The sequence below is a fragment of the Diplotaxodon limnothrissa genome, linkage group LG5 (genome assembly GCF_057381915.1).
Source record: "Diplotaxodon limnothrissa isolate DT_005_m linkage group LG5, D_limnothrissa_male_GT1.1, whole genome shotgun sequence".
Taxonomy (NCBI): Eukaryota; Metazoa; Chordata; class Actinopteri; order Cichliformes; family Cichlidae; genus Diplotaxodon; species Diplotaxodon limnothrissa.
The window spans coordinates 7730409-7753391 of record NC_140600.1 but is presented as its reverse complement, the minus strand read 5'-3'; the positions used below and the strand labels follow the sequence as shown (position 1 = coordinate 7753391).

The 22983-nt window shown below is 41.1% G+C and overlaps 1 protein-coding gene across 1 annotated transcript; it reads right to left on the bottom strand.

Annotated features, from left to right (window-relative positions):
• Positions 1-10959: 10959 nt before the first annotated feature.
• On the bottom strand, positions 10960-22458 carry cdc42 (cell division cycle 42). Its single transcript, XM_085352995.1, has 6 exons — positions 22398-22458; positions 17709-17849; positions 17187-17259; positions 16894-17003; positions 16319-16516; positions 10960-12321 (listed from the first exon to the last, which is right to left on the bottom strand). The coding sequence occupies exons 2-6, from the start codon at positions 17811-17813 to the stop codon at positions 12232-12234; spliced, it is 576 nt and encodes a 191-aa protein (XP_085209121.1). The 5' UTR covers positions 17814-17849; positions 22398-22458; the 3' UTR covers positions 10960-12231.
• Between the last annotated feature and the right edge of the window lie 525 nt (positions 22459-22983).

Here is a 22983-nt window from a genome sequence, read left to right as displayed (position 1 = left end):
ATATTTAGTTTGTCATTGATCCTTATTTTTGTAATGTTTAACTTATTTGTTGAGAGTTTTGCTGAGGGGGTTGACAGGGGCAGTTATAGAAGGACTACAGACAAACCGACGAGTGGAGATTATCATGGACAAACTAGACAAACGGCTAGGCAGTTTGGGGGTTTGGGGGTTGTGTTAAGGAGGAGGGTTGTTGGCCGTCAGCCCTTGTTGCTGCTGCTGCTTCAGGGACTCACTTGGAGACAAAAATGGAGACTGCGAGTCTGTCACAGGACAGGCTAAAACAACAAAGAGGAACACTTTGTGATTTGCTTTCTGAGTATACATGGCTGCGCTGAGGCTCATTTGCCTCTCAGTCGCTTATTTTGCCCTCCGCAACACCCTGATGCTGCTCTACTCACTCATCCACTGTCTTCCTAACGACAAGAGGACGATGACGGACGGACGAAAGCCACTGTCAGCTGTGTCCTGTTTTTTCAGTAGGCAGGTGATGGGCGTCGGTCAAACAAAACACTCACACCTGCATTCACCCACAGCTGCTAGCCACAAACACACACCAGACAGCTTCCATGAAAAACACTTTCTACGTCAGCTTCGGCGCATGTCCTTGGCATCACCCTGTGTGCTCGTTTGAGAATCGATGCGGGTTCTGACCTTGTGCTGCACGCTGTCATCTGCCAAATGCTAGTCAGCTTAATGCAAACAACACACAGTCAAGTTAACACACAGCGACATGCCTGCATCTCCAAACAGACATAATGTAAATACACATTCAGACATACAAAGAAAGGGGTCTGCCAGAGGGTTGCCGAGCATGTTCATCACACATGATGACTGAAGCACTTTCTCTCCAAGCGCACATAGAGCCCTCGCCCTACAGCAACAAACACAAAATCACACGACCAAGTGTTCCCTGTTCCTTTCCTAACACGCACACACACACTACACACACAGTTTCTCATGCCACTTTCAGGACTCTACTGTCATCTTGTACCACCATCATAAAGCCAAGCTTTCCTATAATAACTTGCTATCATCATAGAGACATACTGTAGATCTGTAAAGACTTATACACTGAAGACTATACTGCCTATGAATGTATGTTAATAATGAATATATGCTGTGTCAAAAAAAAGGCTTTTGTCGCTTTTTGTTATAAAACGTGTGTGTGTGTGTGTGTGTGTGTGTGTGTGTGTGTGTGTGTGTGTGTGTGTGTGTGTGTGTGTGTGTGTGTGTGTGTAAGAGAGAGAGAGGCAGATATAATAGTCAAGAAGATGGAAAGTAAAAGAGTGCAGAGTCTCCACCACCAACTCCAAACACATGCACACACACACACACGCACACACACACACAGAGCTCTGCTGACAGACATACACATATTTCAATAAAATCACCCATTTCCCGTGTCTTTCAGCTGCATTATTATGTGGCCACAGTTTGCACTGTGCAGTATTTTGTGTGTGTGCGTGCGTGTGTGTGTATGAGTGTGTGAGCAGTACACCCCGAGATGTTTTCCTGCACCCCTGACACCTATAAACACAGTTTATGCACCATATATCAGCGCTTATGCTACACCAACCAAGGATGTATTTCCTGCAGCGTGGGGAAGGCAGTTTTGGGAAGAACCGGAGCGACTGCTCAGATTTCAAAGCCCGTCTGATTGGGTTTGGGCTGAAGAAGGAGCACAAGCAGGAACACCAGGCTAGAACAGGGATTATAGTGAAATGCAGACCACATGGCATATGCTTTTTTTTCCTCCTTCTATCTCTATCAGTATCATTCTACCCCCCCTGCACCCTTCCAGCTCTGGCTTGCTTGCTCGTTCGTCTCCAATATCGTTGACTTAACACTGGACCCAGTCAGCGCTCCACTCTGCGGAAAACGTAACCACTCTCAGATCTGTCCTTCATTAAGCCACTGTGATGGCCCACATGAGGTGGGTGGTGGTGGCCACACTGATTGCGAAAGTCTGCAACCAAATTTGTGTGTGTGTGTGTGTGTGTGTGTGTGTGTGTGTGTGTGTGTGTGTGTGTGTGTGTGTGTGCACGCACGCCAGCCAGAGAAGGCTAATGCTTCTTGTGGTCTTCTGTGGTTGTGGCAGAGACAAGAGGCTGACAGTGGGGGTTTTACAACTTAATCTGTGTACACTAGAGAGTCTGTCAGAATCAAAATGCTACAAATCTGGATTTATGAGCACTGAAACATAAATGTTTAAGCTAATCATAGCTGACATATTAGACTAATACCTAGCATACCATCCACACAAACGTTTAACAGGCCATAACCAACCTCCCCAAACAAAAAGAGGCACTCACTATCGAATACACACACCTTTCATAGACATGCAACGAGGTGACAGACGTGCATTCGTCCACTGAATGACTGAACCCCTCATCATGTGTCTCCGGACCTTCAGCTTATCGGTTCCCCTTGCACTTGCGCTAGTTTGTGTGCCAGAGGAGGAAAATAGTGGTGCATCCTGCAGCTTGGATATTGACATTACAATTTTTTTTTATTGCACAAAAGGACAACAGTTCAATGATAAAGTGCAAACTGCGTCCACAGCGGAATCAACCGCATTATGCTGCTCACACATCTTCAGTGCCTGCTAACGCTAAGCTAGCCAAGAACTCAGAGTGGTGCTAAAGCCGTTGTGTTCTGTGTAGTATGTGTAATACATTACTTTTTTTGAGTAATGGCCCCAACACTGATCACAAGGGGAAATACCTCTAACACGCTAAATCTGAATCATTAAGTTCTTATCAATTCCCGTCCCTAGTGAGTAGGCCATAAACTGTATGGGCGGGATGAACACCTATCAGCTAAGCATCAGACTACTAAAATACCAGAATTTTACTCACCAAAGGTGAAGTGCAGCTCTCTTGAATAAGCCTTGTACCACTTGTACCACACAGCATTTCACCACAAAGTGAAGAAATCCAGTTCACTGTGCCAAATCAATGGAGGCGAGGCCTAACTACAGCTCCACACCTCTCAGTCAAAGTGGTCATGTACCCAGTTATATTAAAAAGTAATTTTCCTGTACCCGCCATGTTTTTTTCTGAAATGTACCATCAGATTTTGATCTGTGTGGAGAGAGTCTGAGTGGTGAAAGCCTAATTTTTCAACATGACATTCAGGCACAGCTCCAGTATTCTGATTTTGGACACATTAGAGTCATTTGGGCTTGGCCTTGTAATTACATGTTAATGTTTTTATCACTACTGCTCCTAGTAGATGCAGGCACGTGTAAAACTTAAGAAAACAATATCAAACTATCATTGTTATTTTTGCAGTGGATTATGAGGACAATGTGGGCTATCCGCTCACTTAAAGACCAAAATCCAAACTGTAATTAAATTATCCATCTTACACATGAGACAAAGAGAGTGAGAGGAAGAAAGAGACATGAGTCACACTGACATATTAAAGGACAGAGAGTGGCTTGCTTCTCTTTACTTTCAGGGTCAATCCCTCTCAAATCAACCAAGCCGCGTGCCTATTAATTTATAAAGATTGCTGTGAAATTGTAGCTTCATATGTCAGATACTTTTCAAGATATATATTTTCTTGGAAAATAATCTGTCTACCTATCTTCTTTAACACATTGAAAAAGGTAATTTTGTTTAATATGTGAATTCAGTAAAAGCATACCTGGATAGAAAAACACAGAGAACACTATGAGTCATGGACTGGCCTCCCCAGAGCACAGACCTGAACATTACTGAAGCAGTGTGCCATCATCAGCAGAGCAAAGAAGAGCGTTGAAAGTCCTTCAAAAAGCCTGGAGAACTATTCCTGAAGGCTACTTAAAGAAATTACAAGAAAGCTTGCCTAAGAGAGTTCAGGCTGCGTTGAAGAATAAAGATGATCACACCAAAAATTGACTTTCAAGCTTGTTACAGTTGTACAAACTCTGTTTTTTCACATATACTGTATTTCCACGTTTCAATAAATCGCTGCACTCATTTCCCATTTTTCATGCAAAACATAAAGAAGTAAGGGTTTTTGCAAGACTTTTGCACCCTACTATAGATACCGAAATGACCATTGCTAAGGGTATAAAGTTGTGATTCCCTAAACAATATTCTCAGGTGTAGTGTTTTGGGGGGTTGGTTCTTTTCATTTACTGCAAAAGTGAAGTTTTGTGATTTCAAATGCATTATTAAGAACAACTTTTGTCAAAAAAAAAAAGAAGTCAAAAACATTACAGAATATCAGGTAAGGATTTGTTCTGAGGCTGCTCTGTGGGATCAAATCAGCTGGATAGTGAAGTTTCCTCACTTATGGAACCAAGCCTGGGAATTCTGAATTAGCTCTGGCTCTCTGCAGACACGGTGTTAGCATGATTAAAAGGCATCTTGGGGAGCTCTTTAAAATTAAATTTGGAATATATTCATGTATTCATCCCAATGCATTTCCCTTCCAACACTTCATCCCTCAGACAGCTCCATTTACCACTCAGCTACCTACGCACGTTAAAGGTTAAAGCCCGTTAAAAGTTTGCCGTCTTTCTCCATCAGTCTGTGTTGTGAGCGTGCAAAGGGTTAACTCTGCAGGTTGGCTGGATATTAATGCCAGTCGCTCAGAGAACCCAGGAGAAGGCTGGCTTTAGCCCAGGGCCCAGCCCTCCCAGGCCTCTCTCAAACTCCCAGATCTCTTCAGCATACTTCTCATATTAAAAGAAAACAAGTTACACAAATGAGACAGATGGTTCTTGTTTATGATGACAGTTGCAGTTCTTTCTCCTCCTGCTCTCCTCCCCTCATCTTCCCTCTCGGCTTTCCTCTTAGTGTCTCCAGTCTTTTTTGCTGTGAAACGGTCGCGTTGTGCAACACAAGAAGAGTGTTTGTTAAAACCATGCTGGTGGCCAGTGAGACACCAGCGTCAGTGTTTTACATCTGACACTTCACATTAAAAATGTGTGTGCTGTATTCTACCTGCCATACACTGCTTGGGAGTCCCGAACAGATCAAGTCAATCGAATGATAGAAAATCCTGGATCTCCCGTAATGTTTCCCATGAAATATGCTCTCAGCATCTCACTGGGGATTTTATAATGAAAGTCCTGGAAACCACATAAACCACTAAGACCTATAACTTCCGGTCTGTGGTATGACAGCCCAGTCTTATGTTAGTTCATGAAATATGACATTTATATAATTTAATGCACAGCTCCACGTTGGGGGGAAAAAACAAACACAGCATATCAGCACACAGACCTGCACGGTGGGGGAGGGGTCATAACTTTGGCTTGTTTTGCAACCACAGGATCTGGGCACCTTGCAGTCACTGAGTCAACCATGAGCTCCTCGATAGGCCATGTGTCTGACAGCTGAAGGTTTGCTTAAATTGGATCATGGAACAAGACGATAATCCCAAACAAATCAGCAATCAGACGTTTTCTAGTGAAACCAGGCTGAATTTAAAGGCCTCAAAAGACAGATGGAGAGGGGTGTAGACTGAAACAAATGCTTTTGTTTTATTACTTATCCATGACTACACAGACCAGTACCACATACTTAATGTGTGTCGCATCCTCTCAGAGCTTAGAAGTGAGGGTGTATTCAACATGAGGTGCCAGGAAAACTAGATAGTAATAATAATAATAATAAAAAACAGGGATAAACAATCAAAATAAAATTCTGTGACTGAATATTTTGTTGTAAATACTTTTTTGAAGCTTGATTAGCGATCCAGGTTCTACACATCTAGTTTTTAATAGTGCTATTCAACATAAAAACGTAAGTAAAAACCAAGTGTGACCAAGGGTTTTGGACTTGCGCTGAGGCATTTATAGTGAAATTTAACACGGCCTATTTCTCACATGCAAAAATTATTTAGATCGTAGTAAAATTCCAAACAGCGAGTTAAGATTTTTCAGATTACAATTCATCCCAGAGCGGACCGATCAGATAAGGAAACATCAGAGGAGGAGGAGTGAAACAGCTTCTCCCCCACAGAGATGGTGGATCAGACTGTTGATGGGGGCTTTAGCTGCCACAGCTTCATCTCTGGATGCTGGTATGGAGGATCACTGAGTCTGCTCCTGCACACATACTTTATGTGTAGTTATAGCCACATGTCTGTCATCAGCTTAACTGCAAAGAACTTTCCCTTAACACCTGGACACTGAATACACATATTCCCAAAACCAAAGCTGCCTGTGTATGCGGGCGAAAGAGGTTAGAGTGTGTGTGTGCGTTACATGTATCTATTAACTAACAGCAACCCACCGTGTCAAAATAATCCTTGCGGTGACCAGTGGTAGCCTCACCTGATGGCTGCCTGGCTGTCAGACACGTATTCCACTCACACAGGGCGCCTACGAATTTTAAAGACCTTTTAAAAACTTCTATAATTCTAATTGAGGACCAAACAAACACAGTGACAGTGAAAATATACTCGTTTCAAGTAAATGTGTTGATGTCCATGTCCAAATGGACAGAAAGGTAAAATGAAAGTGCTGTATTTAGACGGTGACGTACTTTGCATAGCTTTTCCTCTGTACGCAGCCGCAGTGAATTTCAAATCAAATAGTCAAGATGTGACTGAGGACTCCAGCTTTGATTTAAGGGGTTTAAAAGTATTGCATTAACCTTTATACACAGTGCCCCAGCCTCACGATTAATTGGACCATTGATGGACAAGCAGTGGTCCAATTACTCCAAATACAGTATTCATTATATTCCATGACAAATAGAAGATAGAAGATCAGGACTTAATTCCAAGTGTTAAACTTGGATTTGGTAGCTGTTTTGTAGTCCAAAGAGATGTTAACAAAAGTGAAGGAGACCATCATTAGGCTCAAAGACCAAGACATTAACAAGAAAGAAATGAAAAACTTTAGAAGTGTCCACATCAACAATGTGGTACATTCTTAAAAAACAAACAGGAAATCTGCTGGCCAACTCAGCCAGTCCTAACGGCTCCGGAAGACAGCATGAGATTACTTTGTTGGTTCTTGTTTAAGAAAATCTCAACATCTAACTATGATCTACTGATCATAAAAGGACAGTCTTAAGGAAGTCGACATAACAGTGTCAAAGTTTACGATCAAGAGATGCGTTCATGAATGGAAAGGGGGGGGGGGGTTACAACTCACTACTTACACTCAAGAGCAGGAAGGCCAGGTGAGACTTTACCAGAAAATATCTCAAGGAGCCTGCAGAGTTCAAGAAACAAACAGATCTTTGGACAGATACTTTGCCTAAAAAAAGTCATAACATCCACCTGGCCAGCCCTGGGGAAAAAACTGTGAGCGATCGATAGAAAAAATAAATTTGTACCTGAGTGTAAGAGAAAACTTAACTCTGTCACATTGGTCATCTGTTTTTGAATCACCTTATGAGACACTAACTGCATTGTTTTTCTTGGACTGTGATTCCAGAGTACCAATCATTCAGTTTGGGAAGCAGCAATGATTCCTACCTGCATGAATGGTAACACCATGAGTCATGGATTAGCTGGTTGTCTTTTGGTCTTTACCCAAAGCTGAAGTTAAGCACATTGATTTACTAATAAACTTACTGCCACACCAGCCTATCTGCCACCTGCATCACTCTGCTCCTACTGATGAACAAGAGATAGTTCAATGAATGAAATACAGGGATTTGGTAGCTGTTTCGTAGTCCAATGTTTTAGGGAACATTGCAGACAGTCCTACAATGTTCCCTAAAATGCACTGTGCTATAAGGAGGGAAGTTCAGTGTAAGTGGGGTCAAAAACAACTGCACAGTGATTTTTCTAGGTGTGGCCAAGCGCTCCCAATGCTGGGTAACTGTAAGCTGCATCAGTTAGTGTCTGGCACCGAGCAAGGATGACAATCTCTTCATCCAGTACAAACAGCTTTTCGATGGACTAAACCCAAGTGCTCAGGGCCACTTCGCCCAATGATTTATAACACGGCTGGCGTAAAAATAAAGACCCCACACTCTCCACCCTCAGTTTTCTCTCAGCTTCCCCCTTCTACCTGCTGGAGAGCAATTAAACCAAACCTGCACCTCTACACCTCAGCCAACATCCACATAAAAAACCCACATTGTGTTCTGTGTGTTGGAAGCGACTCCGGACACTGAAACAACACAAACTGTCGAGCGTTCAGTACTGTGTCCTGTGGCTTCAGCCAGCACTGGAGAGTTATTTCCATGCGCGCACACACACATCGCGCACACATGCCCTCGTACTGTATACAGCTGAGATGTCGGTGATTTACCGCTTAGCTCCGATAAACTGCTAAAATCCTCAGCGTGCTTTTCATCACAAATCAGTATCTGTGCAGATCATCATAAAATCGTCTCATAAAAGTGGGTGCAGCACATGCAGCTGAAGGCCAGCGCTGCATGTGTTTTTATGTGTGCTGGTGTGGTGAGCGGTTATTACATCCCGGCCTCGGCCTGCTCGTCCCAGGCTCGGCGGGGATCGGACAACTGCTTGGAACAAAACGTTTACTCATTTGTCAAATGCAACGAAGACCGGTGGAGGCTAGGTGGCGTCTCTCAGCATATGTGTGTGGATGCAGAGGGCTGAGGAGCATCTGCGTGTGTGTCTGCATGAATATTTCAGCAGAGAGGAATGCCCTTCGTTCAGCCCGTGTGATAATTAATGGCTGTCAGCGTCTCTTTAGCGGAAGAAGGCGCTGACAGACAGCACTCCAGAAACTCAGGGAATGTGTGAACGCCTCACAGGGGTGGATGAGGGTGAATAAGGGATCCACGGGTGAGGGGTGGTGGGGGCTGCTGCGTAACATCCATCCCAACTGTCTGTGGCAGATGATCCAGGTCATGAAACTTGGGAGATTACCCTCATTTGCTGTCATTTGAGGAATTTTGGGACATCTGTGCAAGCTATATGAAAACAATACCGATCACTCAACACCATCTGACATCAGCACACGGCTGGATCCTGCGTGAGTGTGCGTGTGATGGAAGGCGAGTGATTCATTTGATAGGAAATAAAAGATCACATTCGAGAATAGCAACGTTCAAACTATGTTTTAATCATCTTTAAAATATGGCACTGGCTAGATGAAGTTTTGAAGGACATGGGTGAGCTGTCATCCAGGTGACGATAGTCAAAGGAGCTTGAAAAGAAAGGGACCGGATTTCTGTAAGTTTCATGACGACATCTCACCTGCCATCCAAGAAACTTCTACAATCAAATGGTGGAGTTTCATGTATTTAAACCCTTAAGAGGGAAGTTGACCCACTATGTCTCTCTCTGTGTTTATACACCACTCTGCAATTATTAGTTATTATTAATCTCTGTCTCTCTTCCACAGTGTGTCTTTTATCATGTCTTCCTCCCCCCACCCACAGTTTTTCTTTCCCACTGTTGCCAAGTGCTTTCTCATAAGAGGTCGTCCGATTGCTGGAGTTTAGGTCTTTACAATATAAATAATACCTTTAATAATAATAATAATACCATGAATCCGGATGCTCCATCTGCCTGTAACTTTGCTGCAGGAATACATGAATTTCCCCAATGAGGGTTGTATCCTTCTAAATCACTTTGAGGTGACTGTTATTGAGATTTGGTGCTATATGAGCAAAAGCACGGCTGTTTTCCTTTAGATTTTTATATAATCTGAATTATTCAGATGTTGCCCTCTACTGGCCATTAAAATGAATGGAAGTTTAATGGATGGATAGCTGTAGCTGGGAGCTACAGCTATCTTTTTATATAGTCTATGGATAATTCTAATGCACACAAGCAAGGTAACGTCACAAGGTGTTAGTCACTGTAGTTTAATGGGGATGCTTGGTTTGTAGAAAAGAAACAAAAAAGGCTCCAATTAATAAGCTATCTTACAAAAGGAAAAAATCCTACCTAGTCAAGTTGGTTTGTTGATCTCTCTTTGAGGCTGAACCTCTGGATCGAGTCACTAGAGTAACAGTGCACTTTCATTTTGAAAAGAATGAAAATCTGGCTAGACAGTTTAACTATGATCAGTATTTTAATTACAGGCCAAGTATTACAGAATAGCTTAATCAAAGTTGTCATGCTGGGAATCCTCCAAATATACAAGGGGCTATACTTTACTACCATGTAAGGTAAGACTTATGTAATGAGATGAATACTGTATGTAATGGAGACAACTTACATTTCCCCCTTCAATTTAAGAGCATCACCAATGATACATAGTAAAAAAAAAAACGGGCCATGAGTCCATGAGTAGGAAAATGGTTTCGTCTCTCATCAGGATAACATGGTAACGTGCTAAGCGAAGTAGTTTTCAGCAGGTAAACACACACCTTCCCAACGTACGGACCTCTAAACTTAAATATTCTGACAATGCAATCCTGAAAATCTGTTCAAACCTGTCAACATAATTAATATTTTTTGTAATGATGCTTTAGGTTTTTGTAATGGGAAAAAAACCCCAAAACATTTCAGTGAACTTTTGTGGGCGTTTTGCAACATTTTCATTTATCAGCTTCGAATGAAGGATATAGACGATGGAGATGTGATTAGACAGCTCCACCTGCTGGCTGGAAAAACAAAGAACAGCAAGTGCAAAGTGGTAAAGGCAATTAAGGTATAAGTTTAATATTTTTGAAAAGAATGCATATACAAAGAACAAAGACTTTAGACAAAGCATTTGGTTTTGCACCAAAACAACAACAGGTTATAATAATAATTTTACTGACTTGGGCTGGACGTCGACCCAACTCTAAGCCACCAGTAAAGAAAAACAAGAACCAACCAATCACAAATAATCATTACCAAACAGTCTCGCTGCCATTGGAGGTTTTTATTCAGCTAAACCAATCAGAGGTTTACTTGGTATAAACTGGCGGGCGAGAGTTCAGATGAGTTCCGACCCCTAAAATGTAAAAGGAGTGAAAGTAACCTTTTTTATTCTAATATATATATATATATATATATATATATATATATATATATATATATGAATGAAATAATAATAAAAAAAAAAAAATAAAAAAAAAACAACAACACACAAACAGAAATGATAAAGAAAAACAGATTTTGGTAAAAACACCTGGAGCCTACATGAACATTGTGTGCCAGCTTACATTATAATTACATCTGTTAAACCTATCATTTAGAACAGAGACCAAGGCCGAGCTACATGCAGCGCCGTACAGTGTGAACAGGTACAACAGGCCTCACACCTCTGCCTGGATATGACGCACTACAGGAAGGCACCAAATTCTGACCTGGCACAGAAATCTGGTGAAAATTCACATTTGCTCATCTGTTGTCTGGCCAATAAGCATTCGTCATTTAACACAGTTGTCTCTGCTATGCCCGTTCTCAGTGTACGGTGATGACAATGTGAAAACAGTATTCTACTTGGTCCCTGGCAACGCATGAAGAACAACCGCTTGTTCTGCTAACACTGTTTAAGTTCCCTCCATCTAAAAGGCAAATTCCTGTGGTCGACTATGAGACCCATTACTAATGAATGCCTTTAGCTTTTCAAGTGATTTCCACACTCTTAAAAAGACTGCTACTCTGTACTGTGGAGGTAAGGCTTGATGGAGCCTTGACTGAATTACCGAGCTGTGTCAAACCCCCACGGTGTCCTAGTGGTTAAGAGCGCGTCTACTTGGAACATCGAGTAAATATCTCAGACTGTTTGAGGGATAAAGGAGGTGTTGGCAAACAAAATCAACAACACTACTCTGTTAGCATCTCTTGTGGTAGTGCTGAGTGAGAACATAGAGGGGGGCTGAGCAATGAGCGTGCTCGTCAACTGAGGCGACGGGAACAGCAGCATGAGCAGCTGCTAATTAAGCAGCTGGGAGGGGCTGGGGCTGGGCTTATGTCCACGAAACCTTTACATTGGCTGAAGACGACTACACGGCTGGACAGCTAGAACTCGATTAGGCCACAACACTGACTGAACTAATGAAATCAGCTATCCAAAGCTCGACAGAGGGATTTCTACTTGTGAGTATGCTTGGTATCTGGATCCCTGTCTGAGCCCTCACTGGGTTCTTGGCCATGTAACGTTCATGTTTTATCCCGAACTCAGACGCAGGGGTGAAGCTTGGTTGTTATTATTGCAGAGAATTATCTGAAACTTGGTAGGCTGTTTTCTTCCTAGTCTTCCACAAGGAAAACAATGCTGTCAAGCAGCCTTAGCAGAGCAAGGGAGGGGGGTTTGGGAGAGGCAGGGATGTATGTATTTAAAGACGTGTGTATTTCTGTGTGTGTGTGTGTATGCGTGAGTGAAGGGGGTGTGTGCTTTGGAAAGGTAGGAGCCTCTCATAGCAGCACACATTTGCGTTTCTTCTTGGGCTCTGGGGGCTCCAATGCAGCCAATATCGCCTCATCAAACACATTCTTTAGTCCTTTCTGTGAACAAAAACATACAAACAGAATGAGGGAGCAGCGCAAACACACACACACACAGATTTAAAAGGAACAAAAAAAAGATCTTGCAACAAAAGGCAGAAATGGCTTCAACTGGGGGGGGACAGTGAAAAAGCAAAACACACTGAAGGTAATTCAGAGGGGTTTCATAAGAAAGAGGGGAAGCTGGTGGGAATGCAAAGAAAAAGATAAAACAACAACAAAATTTCCAAGTAGGATCTGCAATGAACAAGTCAGGAGACTGTCATGTAGTGTTTCCCACAGAATCAGACAAATGACACAGGAGGTGCACCCGTGCTTTTTAAAATAATAGCACACATTCTCTGTGACAATAATACGCAAATATTGCTGCCTCTACATTAAACTCCTTAAAGCACATCTTTTAAGTAGAATAAAGTCTACTTTGACCAGCTGCAGTCCAGCATAGTTTAGTTGGAGTTTATCTGACTGCGGAACCAAACAATTGCATTACAGAATTTATATTATTAGTCTACATGCTTAGCAGTGACTAAATCGATCACACTGTAAATAAAAAATAATTACACACTATACTTAGTTAGCCATCAGCATCCCTGGAGTACCCTCCCAAGTAAAGTCTGTGTGTGGGAAACGATGTCTTGTGGTGTTTTCAGTGGTGTAAGCCAGATCAGGGATTAAGTGTCAACAACACAAATCACATGCATGTCTGCATAGTGCAGCTGACCTGAGACAGCCGAAATCAAAGGCAAGTCAAACAAGCAAGTGGAGGAAAAACAGGACATAACCCTTGACATTACAACGGCAAACAAGAACTTTTTCTTGACTTCACTGGTTCATATTCCAAACACATGACCACAATCAAGCACTTGCCGAGTGCAAGAGGGGAACCTTTGTATTAACCCGAGCAGAACTGCTTACGTCATGAGCTCAGTCATGTGAGGTAACCAGAGCTGCACTGCGTTGCCTATCTCAGCTGACCAAACTACTAAATTCTTCTGACACGGCACTGAAAAAAGACGGAAGCCAGATGAGCGCAAGTTAAGTTGTCCTTTATTAATTCAGTTCACAAGTCATTTCACACAATTATAGCTTTTATTATTATATAGACTTCTAATACAACAATCTGTACCACAGGTAATGGCACACTGATGTTATATGTAGAGAAAGCGAAATAAGTCACTAAACACGGCTTGCAAGTATCATCAAGTGTGGCTTAGCTATAAAATAGATCAATGAGAGTACCATGACACCAGCACATAGCAATGTCTGCTGAGGTCAGACACTCCCATAGGTGACTTGAGCAGTTAAAAGCCCTGCGTGAGAAACCACAGTCACACTTCAGATTCTGATAAATTAAACATAACTGTAGAAGTATAAAAAATACTTTAGCATTAGAAATGGAAGCTCTGTTGAGTGTAAGCTCAATCTCAGCCTGTAAAGCCACCACCTTCACACGACTACTACTCGCACAGAGCAGAGAGAAGAGTCGAGGACCATCCCAAACAAAGGATGTATCCTTCTAGACACTAGCCACCTATTGTTAGACACAGGTCTTGTTAATAAGCTAAACTCAAGACGTTTTCACACACAAACCTTTCAGACGGTGTCACAATGAACCAGCTTTACCGACCCGGCTGTTTCAACACAGTGTGTGAATGACTGTCAATGTACACAGCTGCTGCTCTTGCTGTGCTATTTATTCACATTTTATTATTGTATGATTTTAATATTGGTGTTAGGCTTATTTCTGCTTTCTCTTTAATTTGAAATTACAAACAAACAATGTGGAAAGTAAAACAGATGACCTGTAGCACTCTGACATAGAGAGTGGAAAGTTGTCTGCAGACTGTGTCAACAGCCTACAGACAGCAGTGAGTAAACAGCACTGCACAGATGTGTGAGTTCTTAGTTTGTATTTTCTAGCTAGTTTTGCTCTATTCTTTTTCCATTTGTATTTTAAAAAGGAAAGAAGACTGCTGGTGCTACTACATTCAGCACCCTAACATTATGTGTCTGGAGCACTATAAACTACAGAAAGTGACACGTTTAAAAAAATGTGGTCACTGACTGCGATCAATTTTCAGTGGCTCTTAAATACACACACAATAATGTTTAATCTCATCTTTTAGAATGAGTTCAATTCAGAGGCGTGGTGGCGTTTAAGTCCATGTTAGAATGAAGGAGGTATCTGTGTGCAGAATTTATCCTTCCAGAAAGGACAACTGTGTTTGACTGTCCAGAGTTCATGTGTGAAAACAGTTTAAGACACAGAGTGGTCCAAGAATTAGGATGTGAAATGATGCAGGTGGTCACACTAATCCAGAAGAAAAATATGAAGATATGATGCCGAGTAAACCAAATTAGAAAAGGCAACAAGTATTTTTAAGTGCAGAAAGGCCTCTGGTTAGTTTAACAAGCCACAGAACAAAGATGAGAAACGCAATCTTGATGCAGAGTAGAGCAGCAGTGTGAGTATCAAACTGGTGGATCTGTTAATAGATGGCTGAGATTGAGACAGATGAGAGTTTTAAGCAGCAAATGCAGAGAGAGAGAGAGAGAAAATGGGAAGGAGGAGAGAAGTGGAGCAAGGGAACGAAAAACGGATAAACAGCAATGACAGGAAGAAGACATGAGCGATGTGGCACAGAAAGTTTAAAATAAACAACATTTCCTCTTTCTTTGCGTCTCAGGCGGCTCTAGGGCAGCTAGGATAGCTTCGTCAAAAACATTCTTCAGCCCTCGCTATGACGACAGGAAGAGCGGGAAGAGAACAAGAGTGCAATTAGCAGAGCAAACACAGAGAGAGAGACCAAAGAAGAGGAGGAGAAGAAGAGGAACATGGCAGAGTGAGGAGGAAGGTTTCATAGCATAAAGACCAGGAGTGCCGTGCAGCCGTGTCAACACTGAATGAAGACAAGGAAGTTGTTTAACAGGGGGCTGAAAGTGAGCTGGGGACCTGGGTGTTGAGATCCCCAACAGGAAACAGGAAATGACATCAGCAGCTATGCAACTTTTGTGCCAGTGAGATAGGGGGGAGTACAGGAAGGAAGGAGCAGAGCAGGGAGGTGGGGGCACCCCAGCTTTATCAACACTATTGTTCAGAATCAGAGATCCAAGTCACCTGCTCTCCTCCGAGTCATGCTTACTGTGCTTCAGTTTCTAACAGTTATGCATCAACGCCAACACAAACAAACTCGGGACATAACTGAGCAGGTAAAGCCTTTAAAGGCACTGACTGATTTAGTCAACACAAGCACTCAATAATACAACATTAAATCTACCACAGAGAAGTCAAGCGCTCCTAAATTTGACACGAAGCCCACTGTCTACCTTTGGTCCTCTTTAGAAACAGTGCAAAAAAACCAAACAAACAAACAAACAACTAACTAGCAGCAGGTTTGCCTTCATAAACTAGAAACATTTTACTTTGCCATTTAGTCAAAATGCTGACACAATAATGTGTTTGTGCCTGTTCTATTACTGCAAACACCATCAGCTGATCCCAGGAGCGATTGCTGGTCCATGATGTGGTGTAAAGCCCACAGGCTTTAACAAGCACATATACTGGAGAGGTTTGCAAAACATGAACTCTCTCCTTCCTACGCTTTAATCGCTTTAGGTCTGCTCACCCAGAATCCTAAACTCTAACATTTAGTGCATTTGCTTAAAATCCACCCCACTGTTAAGAAAAGTTGGCTAATCTACCATGTGACTATGCTCAAGACCAGTGCAGCTGAATAAGTAACAGTTTACCTAAATGAAGGTCTGCTTACTGTAGCAAGGATCATTTCCAACTAGCAACATCAGTGAACCCACAAGGTACATCAATTACCAAGATCAAACCAGCATGCAGAACAAACATGCACAGGACAGTGGGGGTACAGGCATGTTCCTCTTTCCTCCACTTTCTTAGTTCTTGCCACTGAAGTATCCATCATACTCGTCTCTGAGAGTGTGTGTGCGTGACTGTAAATCTTTTATATCCAAGTATATACAGTACCTGTGTGAGGGCTGAGCACTCCACATATTTCACAGCCTTGAGATCTCTTGCCAGCTTCTCGGCTGTCTCCGGAGTAATGGGCTTTTGCTTGTTCTTAGCCAGCTTCTCTATAGTGGAGGGATCATCTCGCAAGTCGATCTGAGTCCCAACTAGAAGGAAGGGCGTCTTTGGACAGTGGTGGGTGATCTCGGGAACCCACTAAATGGACAAATACAAGAGTCAGCACAATACCACACATGTGCGGAATACCGGGGGGTTTTCTTATTAAACAAAATTAGGAAAATGTTAATTTTATTTTAAAAATTTGAAGAGAGCCCTTTATTTTAACCCTTTTTTAAGGCATTTGCATCCTCAGACAAGCACTGCATTTTTAACCAAGTTCCCTTCCCTCTGGCTTTTTGTACCAAACGGCTAATTAGTACTGTACCTGCCAGTAAAATTTGAGCAACCCATAATTCATCATTTTTACAAAATAAACAATATTCAGTATATATTACACAGTATGAAACAAACTGTTACAACATGTTCATTTTTACACTAACAGAAAAACACCAAAATGAGCAGGTCACACTTACCTTTTCTTTTACATTTTCAAAGGAGGATGGGGACACGACAGAGAAACAGACGAGGAAGACATCTGTCTGGGGATAACTCAGAGGTCGTAACCTGTCGTAATCTTCCTGACCTGGAGAAGCCACACAAAAATTATATTTAACTCGATTGTTTGAAAGCACAACTCTGACTGAAAGAAAACATCACACAAACTCTACATTTACTAAAGCTCCCCTGTGGCTGCAGTGTGAAGACAGACAAGCTGCTTCTGAAAGCATGATTCCTACTTTATAATAGAAAGTGAAATGTAACATACCTGCTGTATCAAACAAGCCCAGAGTGTAGGGCTCACCTCCAATCATTACAGTTACAGCATAGTTATCAAACACCTGCAACACACAGACCAAAATCAGCTCAGCCACTCATAACGCAATAGAACTAAAGATACAGTTATAGACACATTTATTTACACTACAGAGCTGAGAAATAATATATTCAAATTGCTCGTCTATTACTCTTATTCAACATCCTTCAAATAAACCATATTCCAGCAGGTTCTTCGACCTGATTGTGTGTTTGTAAAGCTGCATACAGAACACAACTTTGATCACGTACTTAGTGGTCAAGGCCAATTAGTCAACAATAGCAAACATCCTGTTCAGACCTCTGCAGGATCAACGGAAACATGCAAACAGCATTGTATGTACTCAAACTCCAAACTCCAGCTGAATCTTCTGTAAATTGTGCAACAAGCAAATATAAACTCACGTGCGTGTGGTTCGCTGAACATGTGGTAACTAAAACATTTAAAATCTAATATAGAGATTGACGCACTTACCGTAGGTACATATTCAGAGGGAAACTTGTTTGTGGTGTAAGAGATGAGCAGGCAGGTTTTACCCACGGCACCATCACCAACTACAACACACTTAATGGTCTGCATAGCTGTGTGTTACAGTCTTTGCTACTCATTCAAGATCTGGAAAAGAAAAGAGGCACATTTAATAATTTACTTTTTGGCTGAACAACTTTCACAGACATACCACAGATAAATTTAAAAATATCATCTTTGATCATTATTATTTTACTCTACATTATACATGTGGACTTCTGATAGGAGCATTTTGTTTGAGGTGAGCTCATATTAGGAGAAAAATGCATGGACCAAGGACTAGCCATTTTTTTGTAAGCTGAGTACCAGATGGCATTTTTCATTATTTGTAAAAGACAAAATGTTGGTTAAGAACTTTTTACCTAAACTCTGACTACAAATCGTGATTTACTTGCCACAGGAAGTGAAGTGAAAACCAGTAACCTCCACTAACTACGGGAATTAAACTGGAAAGGCTCCAATGAGCTTTTTACAGTTAATGGACTGAGGGTCAGTACAGCTTAACAACTGGACACAGCACAGGCCTGCTTCACACAAATGAAGGAAGGAAACATGAAAGGAAATTTGGGAAAAAAGGGAAAACATCAGCTGGCGCAGTCTCTCTTCCCCATATGGCCCAAGAAACAGATCAGACTCAAAAACACTAATGGTGGCTTCATGCTCTTATTTTATTTGTTTTAATTTGTTATACAAAATTAGAAACTAAAACATCAAACATGAATGTAGTGTAGATGTGAACACAACTCCAAGAGTAAAGCTAACCTACAAAGTTCTTTCTGTCTGTTATCACAGGAAAAGCTCAAATTGCACAAATAAAAGAAACAACAAATCTGTTCTATTCAGTTGTGATAGTGAGCCAGTAGGAACACCACCAAGGCTCTACCTACACTGACGTGTTTTATTGTTGAAACCAACACACATATTAACATGTCAGAACGTCCACATTACAAGATGCACACGGGCTCATTATATATATATGTTATTAAGCTAATGTATTTGCACTACTTTTCTTCCAGCTTAGTGTGAATTCTTCACTTGTTGCCATTATGGCCATTCTAATTTGCATTTTCCTCCGCTCTCAGTTTCACTTTGTTTGCACCCACTAACACACTAAGAGTGGAGCAGACAGTGCGCATAAAAATGAGGACAGGAAGACTCGACTAGGAAACAATTTGTTATGTAACTTTAAGTGAAATAAAAACTTACCAACAAGTGATTTATGAAAAGGAACCAGACTAAGCCAACAAAGAAAATTAATTGATGGGGCTGATGCTTTGCTGTTATGCTAACTGAGTCACTGACAGGCATATAGGAGGTTGAGGCACTCCTGATATATTAGGCTATCGTAGATATTTAATATCACGTTCTACGTAGAGATGGGAATCTCAACCAAAAGAACTATTCAATATTCATTGACAGTCATTTGATGGTTCTTCAACAATCATCATCCATCTCAAACCACTTCTAAATGACTATGTATAGCTTTAACTACAGCTTTTGCTTGACTTCATCTGCTCGTCTTTTTTGCTTTTATTTCTAAAGCTGTCTGTCTTTCCATGTTTCTTGGTAAGTAGTGTATAACGTCACAGCAGTACTTTCTTGGTCTGACAACATTGTTCAGTGTGTGCCTGATTTTAGAGACAACGCACTGTATGTAGTACACAAGCAACACTGTTCCCCCATTTCTCCTCTGTAAGTTACAGTCTGTCAGTGCTAAGCCACTGCAGAGCTCTGCAGCACAGTGTGGGGGTGGGGATGTCATTGAGAGAAGCATGAGGGACAAAACTGCAGGCACCAAACGCTACAGTGTTTAACACAGAAACAGAACCTGCTAAAACAGGTGCCCAACTAACAACCCAAATATCTTCAACATACCACTCCTTTTCAAAAAAGGCTTTTACATTAGACCTGTAAGTTTTTTTCCCCTGTCATCATCAGTGCAATACCTGCTACAGATTTATGTGATTTCTACCACTATGCCACTGCATATGTCTAATGCATATGTCATTGTTTAAAATGCCTTATAAGTCTTTAATGATTTATTCCAGCAATTAGAGCACAATCAAATGAAGTTGTCCACTTCTAATAATGAACATTTCTAAACCAAAAATCATTTCCCCACACGTGTACCATTTTCTGAGCACAAGTCAAATCTCCCCTTATTAACAAAAACCTCATCACAAAATACAACATGTGTCTATCCAGTATGTTGTTATAATACAACAATGTTTAACACAATTACAGCTGTTAAATATCTAATTGAATGGAGCTGTACGTGCTAATGGAGCTTACCCATTACCGCAAGTGCATCATATGAGCAGCTAGCATTACCGGAAACTGAACAATGGGCGCTTCCAGCTGGAAATTCTCCAGGTGTGATGCAATACAGGGCAGTTCTTTTAGGAGGGATTTTATAAAATAATGTGAATAATATGTAAAAACAAAAAAATTGACCATACGTACATTGCCTGAAAATACTGAATTGTAATGCTGAACTATAAATGCTTGTCTGTTCATGTGAATTTGTTAATGTTGTGATAACTGTTTCATGTGTGTCACAATGCTACACAGCAGTTTTCTCAGTATAAACAAAAATTTGGTGCCACCAAAGAGTCTGGCCTTTCAAAGTAAAATCACCAGGACACAAGACTAAAAAACAGAGACTAAGTTGGCTTTGATTTTTTTCAAGTTTAAATCATTTTGTAAAAACACATACCGGTACCCTACAATAATAACAGGAAAATGCACAGACTTGTAAGTAAGGTCAAACAGACATGCAAAACTTGATTAATCAGAGTACATATGTTATCAAGGTTGATCCCAAAAAAATCTATATATAAAGCAACTGCATTATGCCGCATCTTGATCCTAAAAGTGAAGACACTCCATTTGGCTGGGATTACACTCCTGCGTAGATGTACGTGCAAACTGCTGCAGACACCATGGACAAGTAACAGGCGGTATCTGATCATGTTCTAGTCCACTTAGAGTACACACCACTGGTTTATCAACAAACTGACAGATTTCTGTCTCCGAAAACCAAGAACACTGTTATTACAGATGTTGGCAGATGAATCAAGCATAACACTTATCGACAACATTCCAACGCACATCATCAAGGAGAACTGTGCCTTAGGACCAAGTCAACTAATTACTGACTAAGAGAAAGTGCCACTGTCTTCAGCAATTCTTTGGTTGGTGAATACATGGTCAATTTCACTGTACAATGAACACCGTGACATCCATGAAACACAGTAGTGTATGAACACAAGTATTTTACTGTGTGTCCCATCAATCTGAATAAAAATCTCAACTCATCTTGTAAAAGTAAAAAATATAAATCTAAGTGTAACAATGTAGTAAGCCAACGGCAATGGGCACCAAAGGATGACTGCAGCTGCATTAATGCCGCCAGACTTAATCCTCACATTTGTGTTTGTAGGCCAGCCAGCACTAACTGCAGCCCTGCTTAAATACTAATAGCGAAAGCGGCTCAACTGAGCCTGATAACAGTTTCCAAATATTTAGCTGCCATACTGAAATGGACTCTGTATAATTTGCGATTTTGTATGTTCGGGTCAGCTAATCCTCTGAGCAGTGTGGATTTATTTTAAAGCAGACACTTATGTCATCTACATGATCAAATATCAGTACATTTAAACACAAACCGGTAATGATCGTTACGTTGGAGGTATTTCCTTAAGGATTGGTCATAACTTCCTTCTAATTTCCACTGATACATGTACGTACTTCCGCACGTTGGGGGGGAAAGAATGTTACCCTCTGATTCTTGACAAAAACAGACCTCAATCATGTGTATTTTTGATCTGACATCACCGACCCGAAATCTCAAACTAGACTTTGTCTTCCGTTGAGTTTATAACATGTTTAACTACGCAGCCGCGAGTGGTGTGCCAAGCTGTTAGGATCAGCATGTAAATATCCTATTATGGAACATTTTACCTCACACTTGAGAGATAACTACCACTTAAAGATCTGTTAGCTTGGTAGCATTAGCCATATATTTCGGCCACATCCTCGGCCTCAGTCTGGCCTAATTTCCTGCCCGCTGTTAAAACGATAAACTTACAACTGATCCCCTATTTTTACAGGGTCAGTGTTATGAATCTTTTCCTTAGTACCCAGACATTACGCTTTCCATCTATACGATGGGACTATGCTGTCTACAAAATCACAACTTAACCAAACTCTTGTTATGCTCGTTTATTCTGTTTGTTAACCCACTTACCGCGTACCGTAACTAGTCAATTCTTAGGTTCGTCACCAACTTATCTTAATAACAAAGAGGTGTTTTATTTTATCATTACAACATCAGAACCACCAATTAAAAAACTTGCATGTTCTTTATGAGTAACTCCAGGAGCTCGATTTACACACCGGTCTAACGATAGACACCCTGCCTGTTTCGCTAGCTAACTACTGTCCTCCCCAATTAGCTTGCGAGCTAACGAGCTGTGCTAAGCTTAGCGGATGCTGTTGCTGAATGAGTCTGATAAACTGCTGATTACAATCAGTGTTAGGAATTCATATTATACAGTAAAGTGACAAGAGTTAGACCTAAACATTACCCAAAAGAATAAATAGTAATAAGAAACGAGCAAAAAATTTCCATACCGTATCCTCTATTTGTGTCTTTACGCCGGGCGTTGGCAGCTCCGTGCTAGGGGTTTCCCAGTCAACAGAACAGGGACACGTTGAGTTGCGTAGCGACTAACTACGTAATTACGTTAATCAATTTGCCTACATTAAGGCTCATTTTCTGAGGCCAAAAGCTAAAATGGTATTATTGTTTAAACCAAGTAGTGTGTGGTTCCAGTAAATTAATAACCTGATTTTATAACTTTTCAACATAACATTCAAGATCAACATTCACAGCATCTGTGTCGTTTGCTAATCAGACCAGTAGATACAGCATTTACTGTATAAAGTACATTGCCTAATTTGTTTCAATTTATATTCTCCCTGCATTTAGTAAAATAAACAAGCTATACACTACTTACAAAACGTACATATACATTAAGTAGTCTGCACTCATAATTTGGGCATGCACCCAAGTTCTGCCCTAATTTTCTTTGTAGCAGTTCTGCTTTCATACTATGTACAGCATAGAAAAGTTACACGAGGAAGCACATGTTCATTTTCTGTATTTCACACACAATAACGCCTGCACTTACAAGACAGACGTATTAAATGCAACTGC